Source organism: Nannobrachium achirus (assembly GCF_963921795.1).
Source record: "Nannobrachium achirus genome assembly, chromosome: 15".
Classification (NCBI taxonomy): Eukaryota; Metazoa; Chordata; class Actinopteri; order Myctophiformes; family Myctophidae; genus Nannobrachium; species Nannobrachium achirus.
In genome coordinates this window covers 25259691-25275914 of record NC_137822.1, presented here as the reverse complement: position 1 = coordinate 25275914, position 16224 = coordinate 25259691, and the positions used below count along the sequence as shown (strand labels likewise).

Genomic DNA, 16224 nt, shown 5'->3' with positions numbered 1-16224 from the left:
CCCGCGGGCCGCACATGGCCTGCGGGCCGCCTATTGGGGAACCTTGATATACAGTATACTTGGCTAATGTACACCACCAAGCTGATATGAATGGACATGTTTGTTCAGAAATCACACACTGAAATTATTTGTATAAGAATTATACAGTAGCAGGTGTTGCTCAATAGTGGTTGTAAGAAAGAAAGAAAAAGAAAAGAACAAGAGAAGAAAGGAAACAAGAGAAGAAAAGAATCACTAGGAAGCCAAATAATAGCCAAATAAATGCCTAACCCAGGCACAATAAATCCTATCCCCAAACATTTAGGCAATCATCCACACAAAACGGTAACCATGAGTTTGACCTTTTGACCTCATTCAAATATCATGTTGCCAAATTAAAGACCATAATCCAGGGGTGTCCAAACCTTTTTCAAAATATTAGAAAATATTAAAACACCCAACCAAGCACTACATCTCCCAACATAAAAAAAAGACAATAAAGTCACATACTGTACAGTACATATCCATTGCATTTAAAAAAAATATTTAACTAGAATAAGGAATCCTGACAAATTATACTCTGGGAAAATATTCTTGTTTGACGGTGCTGGCCTGGCGGGCCGTTATAATACAATTTAGGAATGAAGCCCATTGACTACGTTTTGACTCTTTGGCCAAGTTGTCAACGACAGCCATGGCCATTGTTGCCCTCGGTATGGAATGGCACACACGGTTACAGCCGATTTCATGGTTTTCTCCTCAGTGCCATTTTCCAACAGTTTGAACTTTTGAGACACCAGTGTCTGTGGTAGAGATTCAAAAGTCGACAACATCAATTGAAACACTGCACACATAACCAGTGGTAGGATTGATTTCACCAGCCTGCTTAAAAGGTAGTGCGGAAGCCATTATGCAACGCTGTTGACAGTCAGAGTCAGCGAGAAAGATAAACGCATGAGAGAGAGATGCTGCGGTCTCTGTAGCATTACAAGCGCAGTTAACATTTAGGCCTAGAATGACTGAATGCTTTAACCAGTGAAAAATAGCAGATATACAAGCTCACAGCGCGGCACCGAGTGCCGCGCTGCGAGCTTGTAGATCTGCTATTTTTGAAAAAGTCATGAAAATGTGTGCAAATCTTTGAATATATGTATTTTCAAAGCGAACGTTTGTAGCTTCTGGGTGGTCCCTGGAACTAAATATTTTGAGATGGGGGTCCGTGGCCAAATAAATATAATTGTGGGGGTCTTCACATGAAAAGGTTTGAGAACCACTAACATAGTAGTCTCTCAAGAACAGACTAACTGAGCTCCAATTAAGTGAAAAGGACCTTTTCTTTGACGATGGCTGGCCAGATTGCTGACATAGAAACATAGGTTTTTTTAAAAAAACCTTAGAAGGATTCAAAAGACACTTATAGAATCGCGTCAAAATTCTAATTTTCACGATTTTTCAAAAATAGTTAAAGCATAAAATAATGATACACAAAATGTGTACCTGTTCTAAATGGGTTAAGTGACACAAATTGTGTAGATGCCACACGTGTGAGAGCGGGGTGGGTCCATTCAGTGTACACATCGTCAAACAATTAAGGCAGAGAGAAAAGTGGTTTGTATAAACCAAATTAAGCACACAAAAAAAGGAACCCAAAGATGTACTTTAAACATCTTCATGAACATCATGAGCTTTATAAAGGCACTACACTACAGTTTGACTACAACACTAAGGTTTACTTGAGGACACAGAGTGTGTGTGTGTGTGTGTGTGTGTGTGTGTGTGTGTGTGTGTGTGTGTGTGTATGTGTGTGTGTGTGTGTAGTGTAATAGATTATTAAAAAAGGAACAAAAATGTGATGGATGACAGTTGATACCATTTACGTTTATTACCCACATTAATCATCAATAAATGTAATCTTGATCTTAAATTAATAATAAAACCTAATCAATAATTAGGAATAGTATATATTAAATAGTAAAAACATCAACAACATACATTACTTCAAGTCCAAACAATATTCATCCTGAATGAAAATATTTTTTGGCGGGGAAATGTATGTATGCTCATGTGATTCTATATCTATAGTGTTGCACACGCAATATAATCATTAAACCGTGTTTTTTCTTCAGACTATTATCGTACCATCAAACTCTTTAATCTTTGATGGTGACAATACTGTACGTCTGACTTCTCTAACATTTATTAATTCAGGAACGAGCAGGTTTTTTTTTTTTTTACCCATTTCCACCTGCAGAAACTTGGCACTAATATTTTGTTCCCTGATTTATAGCTCCAATTGTGCTGAGTGAATACTTTCCAGCCTTTCGATTTTTGGCCATCATTGTAATTCTATGAACGACAACATTTGATGGATAGGGAGAATTGCATAATTTCTTCCCATTAACACAACTGCTGCCAAAAAATACCCCTTTGTAGGGCCATGCCCAAGGAACACGAAGATTTAATAAGCTTTAATTTTAAAAAAATGATTTTTATCTAAGCCAAACTAAAATAGGCCGGAACTAATGCTCCGGATCGGTTTCTACACGGACACATTATGGAGCGGACCGATTAACATTGAGGCCGCAAACCGGAAGCGGATGGTCCGTCCTCTATTCCGGCCCGTTAGCTTTCTGTGTAAACACCACGGCTTACAGATGGAGAACGGATTGATCAATTTTCAAAATTTAAAAGGATTTGAGAAGCTGATGGAATACGCGAACACACGATGCATAGCAGTGTCCGATCGCGCACGATGGGAACTAGATTAGCGCCTGCGTTAACAGGTAGGAGAAGCCAGCAGTGAAAGACATAAAAAAAATCTTCGGTTTCCTCGTCTGTAAACAACCAATGAGTTAATAACAAATTGGATGCCCACGACACACCAACACGTCGAACGCTCTGATGTCTCCCGGTGCCCACGACGCGTTTGACACATTGTACAGTAAGCTACAGTAAGCTGTCCCGGTGCCCACGACGCGTTTGACACGTTGTATAGTAAGTTACAGTAAGCTGTAGCTTACTGTACTGAAGAGAAACACTCCAATTCCCGAAATGCAACGGGGTATCACGTGACCGGGAGGTCCGGTTTCCTCATAGACAGCAGTGGTATGAGATTCCCAAAAGTGTATTTTTCTCCTAATCTAACTTAAAACACGCTCATGTTTAAAACGCGGCCTTCTCTACCGGCCGTTACAAAAGCACTGATGCCCGCGATTGTTATTTTTCTGTTCTCAGGGAAAGAAAATACTAGTCGCTAAAGAAAACAGGACATACTCGAATTACATCTACTCAGATTACCATTACTCTGAACCCCCGAAATAGGGTAAAATCAATTACATTTTGGGCACTATGGGACTTTTGTTTCATCTTGGGCATTTCAATGTGTTAAGGGGAGTTTTTCCCTTGCCACTGTCGCCAAATGCTTGGTCAGCAGGGGAAACGTCAGGTTTCTGTTCTACAGTGTGTAGTCTGTAGTGTGTCAAATGACAACTTATTGTCATTTGGCACTATAATAAAATGGAAACATGTGATTAAGACCCCATCCACCGGCCATTGTGTGTGACTTACAGCGATCTCATCGAACTTGCCGAACTCCAGAGTGCGGTATCTGTCGATGGGAGGTCTGATGTATTCGCAGTAGTCGCTGTTCTTCACCGACTCCAATTGCCTGACGCAGCACACATAGGCCAGCCGTGTCTGTATCTCTGCCATGTTCAGCACCTACAGTAGATACACAGACCACAACACCATTGAAAAAGAATCAGAATTTCATTTAGTTTATATACAGATTTATTGTCTCATCACAGGTTTAGAGAAGTAAAAAAAAGTGGGTGAAATTAGTTCTTGTGCAAGTTATATTGTTTTATTATTTCCATAGAAAAAAAATCAAACCAAGTTTGAAGTGACCGGTGGATGTGAGTGGTTCATTTAGTTAATTATACCCTGTGTGTGTGTGTGTGTGAGCGCGCGTGCGTGCGTGCGTGCGTGCGTCTGTGTGTGTAGCAGTTCATTTCAGGGTTGTGTGTGTGTGAGTTTGCGCGGCTGTGTGTGTAACAGTTCATTTCAGGGTCGCCTGTGTGTGTGTGTGTGTGTGTGTGTGTGACTCAACAACGCCACTTGGTCACCAGCGGTATTGCAGCTCATGCTACAAAGTTACAGATAGTAACATACAGACCAAGTCACGCATAGGAGACGGTGTGACCACCGCTCAAAAAAAAGGAAGGGAAGAAAAATAAGAAGAGGGTGGGGGGCCATTTCATCCAACAAACATTATCATGTTGCTAAGAGACAAACTAAACCCCTTGGGACATCAGATCAGATGTTGGTTGGTTATTATCTTCTAATTAGTATAAGTTAATGCATTTGCTATCATCAACAATTTTAGCATAACATTAGCTAAATATGGTAGGCTAGGGGATGGGGTGCAAGAAGCCCAAAAGAGAATTTATGTTATGTTTTATTTTATTTGTCATGGACATCACAATTACATTGGACGAACCAGATGCATTGATATAAGTGATTATAGCACACGTGCTAATTCTCATCACCTGTCCACAGGAGGCTTTTCTATTTGACAAAAATCAAATCTAACACCCAATCAAGTACAATAAACATTAACACTAATCTAAAACCCAATCAAGTACAAAAACAATAATACTAATCTAAAACCCAGTCAGGTACAAACAATTATAATATGTGCTTACTAATAAGAACTAACAACAACGAACCATAATCTGACCCATCAGCTTGTGGGACATACATCATAAATAGCCATAATCAATCAATTCACACAGCAGGTAGATAACAGAAACTATTCATGTGAACAAACACAGTTGATTTGATTTCAACCATAACTTGAGTCCTCTGTAAAAGACATTAGCATCTGTCTCTAGTTTTAATACATACTCCCATTATAATTGTTTTCTCACCCATATAACCACTGTACATGGCCAGAGCTTGGAAAATGTTGCAGTGATCCAACAAATACATAACTTGTTGTAGCCAATGTGCTTAACTCACCCACTGCATATGTCGAGTTTGACGAGCTATAGTTATGGGTCCACTCTGCTTATGACGAATATGACGAGTTATCAATTAGCTTTAATAACTATAAAACAAAAAAGTATGATCGCCGATTCGCCGTCCATAGCGCTCTATGGACCCGCCCTATTCACAAAAAACGGATCTGGATGTTCCAGAACGGAAATGGGGGGGCGGGACAACGACGCCTGTATCCTGTCTGCCGAAATGTCATCCGGTTCAATGTTGTGCAACACCAGCGTGGCGCTCCGTCGGTTTCGCTTTGAGCGATGGAAGGCTGTAGTGCTTTGTTGCTTACCCTGCCTGGATCGTATTGTGAATGCAATCGGTGAACCATCGCGCAATGGATTCGCGCGCGCGCCCACGTTAAAGGTAGGCAAAATCCTGGCGGTGTGGACCATTAGAAGGGTCTTAAAAATAGCGGTGGGTGAGTTAACATGTTAAGACACCGATATGGCCCACAAGTGGTGGGGCTCTAAGGATGGTGATATTGACCCACATCTTTTATTCCCAAACAAGAGATCTCTAACAAGACATCTCTGAACTACTGAATTGCCATGGAATCTGCAGTGCACCTTCATGCTCCCCAGAGGATGGCCACCACTACTTTGGTGACCAAATGGCCATTCCTCTAGTCTAGTCTAGAGCCAAGTTCAAAATAGAGAGAGAGGTGTATCTGAAAATAATGAATATTGACTGACTCTGTGGCGACCATTGTATAAATATATACAGGTATGTATTATTATTATTATTATTTGATAGTTCTCAGTGAAGATGGACAGGAAAGAGGGAGAGAGACACACACAGCAAAGGTCGTTTGGAACGGGACTCAAACCCGCAAAGTGCCCGGACCGCTAGGCCAGCGATGCGGGCCGTATACATATATTTATAAGCATATCCTGTACATAGACGGTGAAGGTATGTATGATATACAGTACGCACACCATATTCCACCGATATTCATGCGATAATATCAATTTCACAAATCCCACTCGTCTTTACCTTGACTTTCTCGGCCAGGGGGTTGAGTCGTTTCCATAGCAGCCACCACCCTGAGAGTGAGTCCCCATAATTGGTCAGGTTGGTTTCATCTTGGCTGCCCACATCGATAGCGATCACCACCTTTGCTCCCATGGAGCGCGCCACATCAGCTGGAAGCAAAATATGAGGATTGAGAAACTTTTATTAACCCATTTAGACCTAGAATTATTGAATGCTTTAACTATTGAAAAATAGCAGATATACAAGCTCGCAGCGCGGCACCGAGTGCCGCGCTGCAAGCTTGTAGATCTGCTATTTTTTTTGCAAGTCTTTGAATATATCTATTTAAAAGCAAACATTTGTAACTCAAATATTTGCTTCTGGGGGTCCCTGGAACAACATATTTTGAGATGGGAGTCCGTGGCCAAATACCTGCAATTTTGGGGGTCTTTGACAAGAAACGGTTTGAGAACCATTGATTTAGAGGAAGGATTTAGAAGTCGGGTCAAAGATCGGGTCAAAGATATTCAAAGACTTGCACACATTTTCACGTTTTTTGGAGCTGTGTGAAGCACAGGCTCCCTATACGTGGCTGTGTGGGTCTGTGTGTGTGTGTGTCTGTCTGTCTGTCTGTGTGTGTGTCTGTGTGTATGTAGCCTGAACTTCCTAAACTTCGGCACGCCACTAGTCCCACAGTTTTGCCACCACACACTCGCGCCATATGTCAAATCGACCGGCTTACTCGGGAATCGTGGGCTATTACTTTTCTAAGAGAAAGGTTCTATAGTTTAATTGATATTAATTTATTAGTGAATTAATTTTCCCCATTGACTTATAATGGGAATCGCAAAAACTCACATTCAATTATTTGTCTCTCGCAAACCATAGGGGCTAGAGTTTCAAGACTTGGAGAGGAGGTTCATAATGATTTCAAGGATTGATTCCTGATGGATTCCTTGGGTCATGACGCATCTCCCCATATAGGCCACGCCCATTTGCGCCATGATAGATTTTCCGCCATCTTGAATTTTCTCCAAAACACACTTTTTGCTCCTTTTCCTACATATTTTCTTCAAATGTCACAAAAATCGGAACACATGATCCACACACACACACACACACACACACACACACACACACACACACACACACACACACACACACACACACACACACACACACACACACACACACACACACACACACACACACACAGGTGTGATTTTTTTCAAAAATAGCAGATCTACAAGCTCGCAGCGCGGCACTCGGTGCCGCGCTGTGAGCTTGTATATCTGCTATTTTTCAATGGTTAAGGCATAAAATAGTGGTTAAAGTGGTTAAAATCTAACGTTCCAGGTATTTGAGTGTTAATTCATTTTTGAGGCATGGTTCTGCAGTTGGCTAGCTGTCTAAACCAGTGGTTCTCAACCTTTTCAGGCCGCGACCCCCAAAATAATCATATTTTAAAAATGGGGACCCCTCAACAGTATATGAAATAGAGTGGCCCTCTCCATCATCTAAGTTGCCAACCCCTGGGCCCTGCCCTAAATCCACCCTCTAATTTGCAATTGATGATTAATTATATCTTTAACAAAAACAACAAGCATTTCTTTGTTCTTTGACTCTTATTCAATGTAGACTGTTGTACATATTGAGCCACAGCGCAGGTAGATCCATATTTATCCATAGTCTTACTGTGTAGCTTGCTGTACACACATCAGCCTCGCATCATATCCACTGTTGATCTTCTACACATATTATATGCCCATACTACTGGTGATAGATGTTATATGATAATTATGCCTACAGTATATTTGTCTATTACATTATTCTTATGCCTATACAGTATTTATGTCTAAGTATTTATATCTAAAAACGTAATTTCATGCCTACTGCAGTTCAGTCAGATAACTCTCGAATAGATGGAGACCAACAATAGCTTGATAACATTTCATTTAGACAATCTAAATACAAGTGTGAATTTGATCTTGGCGTTCAGGCTCTGCTTATATGTTACTCCCTGCACAGGACATTAGCAGACAACCATTGATGATATACTTCTATAACAAACCCAGAACCCTTAGGGCCCACTGGTGGTGCTGGGAGCAAACAAAGCAAATTGTACGCATACATCAGTGGCAACACTGACAATACAACAGGCGGAAAGGGCAATGAATCAGGTGAGCTTTAACTCTCAAATACCTGGAACGCGCCCAAGTCGCGTTAGATTTTAACCACTTTAACCACTATTTTATGCCTTAACTATTGAAAAATAGCAGATATACAAGCTCACAAGCGAGCTTGTAGATCTGCTATTTTTTTTAAATCGTGAAAATGTGTGCAAGTCTTTGAATATCTTTGACCCGATCTTTGACCCGACTTCTAAATCCTTCTTCTAAATCATGTTGTTCTCAAACTTTTTCATGTCAAGGACCCCCAAAATTACAGGTATTTAGCCGCGGACCCCCATCTCAAAATATGTTGTTCCAGGGACCACCCAGAAGAAAATATTTGAGTTACAAATGTTCGCTTTTAAATAGATATATTCAAAGACTTGGAAAGAAATATCATGATTTTTCAAAAATAGCAGATCTACAAGCTCGCAGCGCGGCACTCGGTGCCGCGCTGTGAGCTTGTATATCTGCTATTTTTCAACTGTTAAAGCGGTCAATAATCCTAGGCCTAAATGGGTTAAGTAGACCGCCAATTGATCAGCTGCTTGACACGTCACATCTCCCACACAGAGCTGCACATGCGTGTTAACCTCTGGAGTGTATATACCGCCTGAACTAGCTCGCAGGCTTGAGGCCACGCATCATTCCTTTACTTCAGGATCAATAAAGGTCTATCTATTCATCTATCATTCATTCTTAAATGTTTAACCCATTAACCGCGTTAAAGGACAACTTTAGTTTTTTAATCGAGTGTTAAATTGATTTCATTTACTTCTTTCTATTGTTTTAGAGATTCTTGTGTCAGTGGTTGGGGGCAAGTGGCTAAATATGTCATTTTACACAGAATAAGCCCATTCCCAAGATACAATGCAACCTTTCATGGTCGGATGTGACTTATGGGGGCTAGAGGTGTTACTGTAAATAGCAATTAAGAGATTGCTGGCTTATTGTGTCTAAAAAGACATATTTAGCCACTTGTACGCATGCCCCCATGCGTACGCATGCCCCCGATTTTAGCACGGTAATCGCGATAAAACAATAGAACGAAGCAAATGAAAACATTTTAACACTCACTTTTTCTTTTCTCTAATTACAATCTAAAATATGAACCCTTGTCCTTTAAGACTTAAACCGCTTTAACCATTATTTTATGCTTTAGACAAAAAAATAGCAGATATACAAGCTCACAGCGTGGCACCGAGCTTGTAGATCTGCTATTTTTGAAAAATCATGAAAATTCAAGTCTTTGAATATTTTTGAAGCAAAGACACACACAGTGTGTCAAATTGGTGAAACAATAGCCGAATGGTTAGGGGACAGAGTCACAGAATGCCTTCTTTAGTGTGTCCACAGTTCCACTCCTGGCTGGCCTTGCTGTTTGCTATGTCATTCCCCTGCTCGCTCGCTCGCTCTCTCTGCCTTTCCTGTCTATCTCTCACTGCTGCCATCACGCTACAGTCACCTGACGCAATCATAAACAAACCCCATATGCCCATATATAGGCAAGACCACAGCCGTGCCACTCTGACTCAGACATAACCGTAAAAACAAACCTGATACGTCCATAATATATAAAGGCATGTCACCATGACACAGACATGACCATAAACAATCCTGATGTGCCCATATACAGGCATATACAGTATGGAGATTGGTTGTCCAGAGCCACAGATCCGACCGTTATGCCTATATATGGGCCCGACCGACTTCAAACTCGACACGTGCATTGAGGCGAATACTGATGTTTTTTTTTTTTTTCTTTCTTTAGAACAAATAAAAATAAGAAATAACAAGAAACCTGGTAAGTTGTTGATGTAGCCTCCATCCATCAGCAGGTGTCCATCTTTGGGGTCACAGAGCGGAGGAAGATACCCAGACAGAGACATGCTGGCACGCACATACCTCCACAGAGACCCTGGGACAGACACATTCAACTGTCACATCCACAAAGTACTTTGGAATTGAAAGAGAAGAATCAATCATTTTTGTTTTTTACATCCTGTGTTATGGCCAGTCAATAGGCAGAGTAGGCGACTGCCTAGGGCGCCATGAGGGAGGAAGAGCGCCCACCAATGTAGCCTAGAAATATAATAAAAATACATGAAATAAAAACGCTTTTTGGGCGCCCAGGCACCTCTCCCAATTGAACAAATAAACATAAATAAATACACTTTGCACCCTGTTCTGTTCCTCATCTGCTGAACTTAAATGCACCTAAATGAGGGCTACACACGCAGTTAGAGGCAACCCCAAAATGCCGTGACTGTATTGAATGCCAATTTCGCCGTGGGCGCTATTAAGGCCAGGGCCGTAGAATTCTTCAGTTTGGGTTTATTAACACAGCCTTGTAGCAGCAATAGTAAAACGACAACCGAGAAAATAACTTGCAGTGGTGTAAAGTAACTAAGTACATTCACTCAAGTACTGTACATAAGTACAATTTTGAGGTACTTTGACTTTACTGGAGTTTTTCCAATTTTCTGTACTTTTACATTTACTCTAACACATCTTAGTGGCAAATATTGTAATTTTACTCCACTACAATAATTTGAAAACTTTAGTAACTAGTTACTTTGTAGATTTGGATTATTATTACAAAACTTACATTAACAACTTCAGCACCTATACATTTCGGCCACTTGAAAATAGCTGATCTACAAGCTCACAATGCGTTGGGGCGCCCACTGGCCTAGCGGTCCAGGCGCATACCACATAATATCTGATGCCTCACAGCGTGTCGCGGGTTAGAGTCCCGATCCTGACGACCTTTGCTGCGTGTCACTCCCCATCTCTCTCCCAATTTTCTTGCAGTCTACTGTGTTATCAATAAAGGCATAAAAGCCCCCAAAAAATCGTAAAAAAAAAAAAAAAAAAAGAAATGTGTCAACGCACTGTGAGCTTGCAGATCTGCTATTTTCAAAATATCTTTAACAATGAAAACTTGAAAACACATGAAATGGGACATTCTGTATAAAGATAATACTTTTGTACCTTTACTCAAGTACATTTTGAATTGCGGACGTTCTTGTAACAGAGTATTTCTTCATTGCAATATTGATACAGTAAAACATTTAAGCACATTTTCCACCACTGGCCACTTGCCATGTGGCGGCAACTGAAACAGACCGCGGATGGGGTGGCTGGGGTCACTGATAAGCCTGTGAACGTTCCTGACAGTGACAACCACGTCTATGGAATGTGTCCAGGATGCTGGGCGCACAACATCGTGCAAAGCTTTACGATTGAGGATAGAGAAAGTTCCCATACAACCAGTTAGAGATGGGACGATATGAAAATGTCATGTCACGATTATTGTGACCAAAGAAATTGTGATTTACGCTATTACCGGGATGATTAATATAGACACGTGAGCTTGTAGATCTGCTATGTTTTGGCAAAGAGATTTGGTAGAGTGAAAAAAAAAGACTATATCAAGTACATTATTTATAGGTCCATTTTACCAATTTTAGGGTTTAAATGGAATCGCAGCTTGGCAAATAAAAGGTGAATTGATCCCAGTGCATGACGGAGGATCATTTCACCCAGGGTGCGCAGTGCACAGCCCCAGAACCACAGCAGACGCGCACCAAAGGACATGGAGTTCTCAAGCTGCTTTGTGGGTGTGTGTGTGTGGTAATTGGAAAAGGTTGAGAATCATGTTCTTGAGCGTAATGGAGATGGTTAACAACAATAAAAACATTCTTGTACCTACCATCTGTGTGTACTCTCATGGCAGAGGCAGTGATGTCAGTGGTAATGTTGAAATATGGGATCCAGAGGTCCTGCATGCAAAACATGTTATAAAGATATAACACATTTCCTGAACAATGCCATACAGTATGCCAACAATGAGACGATCCATTTTTTCTTTTTACTATTTAAAAAAAACATTTTAAAATACTTCAAATAGCTGAACTACATCAACATTAGGGGTGGATATTGAGTGTCAGGACCAGATTTCTACCTTCGATCCTATGCATGGGAACATATTTTATTTTCCTCTAAGTATCGCAATACTACGGCCTGAAGTATCGATAGAGTATTGGCAAATAAACTATCGCGATGTTGCCATATTGATTATATTGCACACCCCTAATCAACATGCTGTGAGCTTGTAGATCAGCTATTCAAAATATTTAAAAATGTTTTTCAAAATAGTAAAAAATGGCAAAAGGGATAAGGCATGGACGACAATAGAGCACTAAATGTTGAGAGGTAGGCTTGTGGAGTAGCATGAATATCTTAACCATCTTAAAAAGGTCAGGCAGGGAACGAGTGATGAGTAATGCTTTCGTCTGTTCAAGGTGATTTTAAGCAAGGCACTTTAACTTTTTCGCCGCCGTTGACAGTCCTCACCGTCATTGAAAGGGTTAATACCATGGCGCCGTTGACGGTGAGGACTGTGAATCTTACTGTATATACAGTAAAGATATTATTACTTACTTAATGTCGCTCCGGTCCCGCTCGCATCGGTAATGTCGGCGATTTGTTTACAACGCACGTTGGGCGTGCACGCGAAGTGAAGCTCCTCAATGTTAAGTCAATGGAGAGGCCCATAAAGAAACTTCATTTAAACAAAATAGCCATTTTGAGACATTTTGCAGCAGATCTAAATGTAAACAAGGCACAAGGCAGGGCGCAGCCATCTTGCCTCTTCTTGTCCCACACTGTCATGTGACTAGATGACGTAATCGTTGCCGTCAAGTGATAATCCAAAAAAACAAAAACAACCCCCTTCCGGCCCTTCAAAATAATAGCGGCGGCCGACGGAGGAAACGACGTGGCGCCGAGGCACCAAGCAACCTTCAGATTAAGAGGCAGTAGATGTGTTAATGACTCTTGCCAAAAGTAGAAGATAGTTGCTTTACTGGATAGCATCCAGGTGTAAATATCTGTAACTAGACAAATGTGCTGCTGGCAGTGTCTGAGCAGAGTGTTAACTTACAAACCTGTTCCCTGGAAAGTTAAACTAAAATGCCATATTTGTGTATCATCAATTGCAGCCTAGGATTTGGACACTAGCCTGCCGAAGGCCCATTGACTGCCATCCGTCAGCCCTCATTTAAATTAAAATTATTATAACAGTTTAACCTTATGAAACCAAAGGTCAGTCATTGGTCCCATTTAGGGGTGAAATTTTTAGTCAAATAATTGGTTAATCAATCACATTTGATATAATCACATTGTTGTCTTTTGTTCCATATTACCAGTAAGACTCCCTAAATCGGGAGATAAGCGACCGTCAGGTCGCATACACAAACTTTGGAAGGCAATTGTAGCCAATCAGGTGGGAATATGGGAAATGGGACAGATCCATGTTGATGACATGACTGTAGAGATATTGCGTGATTTTAGGGCAAAATCTGTAGGAGCAGTGTCCAAAAATGTGTTTTTCATTTTATTGCGACCTGGCGGTCGCAATAAAATTAAGGGTTATGTTTTTGACTGCAGAACAATTCTCTAAAAGTCTGTTTAGGTTCAAATAATCTGTGAACATTTTCCATACTGTAATATATTTCAACATTTTATGTCCTAGTATTTCTTTATATTTTTTATAATTAAATTAATTTAAACAGATTAATCAGTTTTAATCAGTTATGAAAACGTGTAGTTTCAGCCCACCTCGATCTGTTTGTTCTTGAAGACGTTGCTGATGCTGGAGTTGAAGGCAGCGCCGGAGAACATGGAGGTGACTGGGTAGGTCAGGTCTAGAACCTTCTTGAACACCGACGTCATCTCCTACAGCAAAATGTGTTCACAGTAAGGTCAGTACCACCAGTACGACCCCCCCAAAATAATGGTAAAATCATTTAGGGACCCCCCAGTTTGGGAACCATTGAGCTACACCAGGGGTCTTCAATGGGGGGTCCTCGGAGTTACAACAGGGGGTCCTTCAAATCGTTGTGTGAAACTGTATTTCTCCGTTTTTATATCGACCGCCTGAACCCTAGCATCCATATTCTGAGAACTTTAGCCAAAAATAGCAGATCTGCAAGCTCAATAAGGCCTCGCAGCGCGAGGCGTTGTGAGCTTGTAGATCGGCTATTTTTGGCAAAGAGGTTTGGTGTAGAGGGAGGAAAATAGCAGACTAAATACAGAGTGAAAGGACAAGTTTATTATGTATTGACAGTCCAAGTGGTTAAATATCTGAAAACACAAATTGACATGAATCCAAAATACACTGACGATCGTGCTGTCAAACGATGAAACTGTATGGACTCTATGAAAAGGTTGGGGGCGGGGAGGTCCCTCCCTGCTTCATCTCTCTCTCAGCTAAGGTGTCCTTGGCCTGAAAACGTTGAAGACCCCGAGCTACATGATGATGCATGGGATCTCTTTCTGGCCCTATCATGTGCAATGAAATGCATAGTGATGATGGTACAGTCACTGGAATGATGCATGGATCTCACCATGGCCCACTCTCTGGCCCTCATCCTCATGCGGCTGTGATTACGGTCCTCAGCGTACAGTGCCCCCATCAGGGAACCGATGGAAGTGCCGCCAATAAGGTCAACAGGGATACCTGCTTCACAGAGCGCACGCAGTATGCCCACCTGAGAACAGCCCCTGGGAGGAAGGAGAGTGAATGGAGACAGTGAGAGAACGACATGCACAGTAAAAAAGCAACTATTTTAGTGCTGACTACTTTGCAGTCAGCGCACATGCACGGAGAGTTACAACCAGGCACAGCCATACTCAGACAGCAGCAGGATCATTAAGGTCAGAGGAATGTGAATTGTGACAACGACCTGATATAGATTATCATGTCAGCGGATGCCCTGTGTAATTTTTACAAATCATTATGGAGCCATCTGACATTAGTGATTGGGAAATTCCCGTAGCGTGGAATTGGAGTACAATCCGAAAGCGACGCAAATGTCAGAAGTGGAATTATAAAACAGAGAGTGCGATACACTTGACTTGTGGGCTTTCATTATACGTTTTTAATTCATTGCATTTAAAAAAAGAAATGTGATTTGTTTTGCACCACTTTCAGATTGCTCCATTTCCATAGATTACTGCTATTGCTTTGGATGTCATTCATCTACTCTTTGCCTCTTGCATAAAAAAAACGAAAAAAAACACACACAATTGTAATTGCATGAAAGAAACGAGACAAGCAACTAAGAAAAACAATCAACCAACCTTGACGCACCTTGAATACGAAACAAAGAGAAGACAGACAAAGGAGAAGAGGTGAAACAAAAAGAGCAAGGTATTTCAGAACTGGTAGGAAAGGAAACCAAGTCTACTACATACTGTTTGGACGATTAAAAATAAATGAATCTTCCAGATGATCCGGAACCAATACATTTTTAGTCTTGGGAATGCGACAAAATACAAAGAAATATTATTGAACTCAAGTCTCCATGGCGTGAGTAATCAATAGAAAAAGTCAATTTGGGCATGAACTAGTCCTTTAAGTTTCAAGACCTGTAAAGTATTGTAATAACAATCTCACTCTCTCCCATCTTCCTTTCCCCCTGTCCAATTTGTGAACCACTGCTCTTTAGGGCAACTGATTTAAATCTGTTATTGGCTGCAAGTGTAATTGACGGTATGTCTCAGCAATTCTGATAAATAAATTCAGTTTCTGTCGTAGCAGCACCAGAGTATGAAAACACAGGACAGATACAGACTGGGGTAGAAAGATACATCTAAGCTTCAAGAAAAAAAAAGCAAAAATAAAAATACATAAGAGAGCGTAAACAGGTAGTAATCAACAGTACAGGGATCAGAAAATAAGGTAGGCTGAAAAAAAGCAAAGAGGCAGTGCCGAGACTAATGCACTCAAGTAAAATTTAGGATACATTTTTCTTTCCATTCCTAGCAGGGTTGTAGTGCTACTTTTAGAAGTACAGTAAGTAAGTATTTGTAGAGCACCTTTCACAGACAATCTCAAAGCGCTTCACAACAATAAACGTAGGAACATGTCAATAATAAAATATGACAAAAACATCTGCATTTAACTTTTTATCAGCAAAAGTTGGAGTCTGTAGAACCAACCGTGTGCTGTGAGACCCCAGACATGCTTACTGGTTATGTAAAA

At 40.9% G+C, this 16224-nt stretch overlaps 1 protein-coding gene across 2 annotated transcripts in view; it reads right to left on the bottom strand.

The window, feature by feature from the left end:
- Nucleotides 1-16224, bottom strand: part of pnpla7a (patatin-like phospholipase domain containing 7a) — a 67918-nt gene that overhangs the window by 15143 nt on the left and 36551 nt on the right. For both annotated transcript variants that reach the window (XM_080743187.1, XM_080743188.1), the window contains exons 27-32: nucleotides 14585-14741; nucleotides 13797-13913; nucleotides 11887-11956; nucleotides 9973-10089; nucleotides 6022-6170; nucleotides 3547-3699 (exon numbers count right to left, since the gene is read on the bottom strand). In XM_080743187.1, the coding sequence (XP_080599313.1) occupies nucleotides 3547-3699; nucleotides 6022-6170; nucleotides 9973-10089; nucleotides 11887-11956; nucleotides 13797-13913; nucleotides 14585-14741 (763 nt within the window). The remainder of the gene's footprint in view (nucleotides 1-3546; nucleotides 3700-6021; nucleotides 6171-9972; nucleotides 10090-11886; nucleotides 11957-13796; nucleotides 13914-14584; nucleotides 14742-16224) is intronic.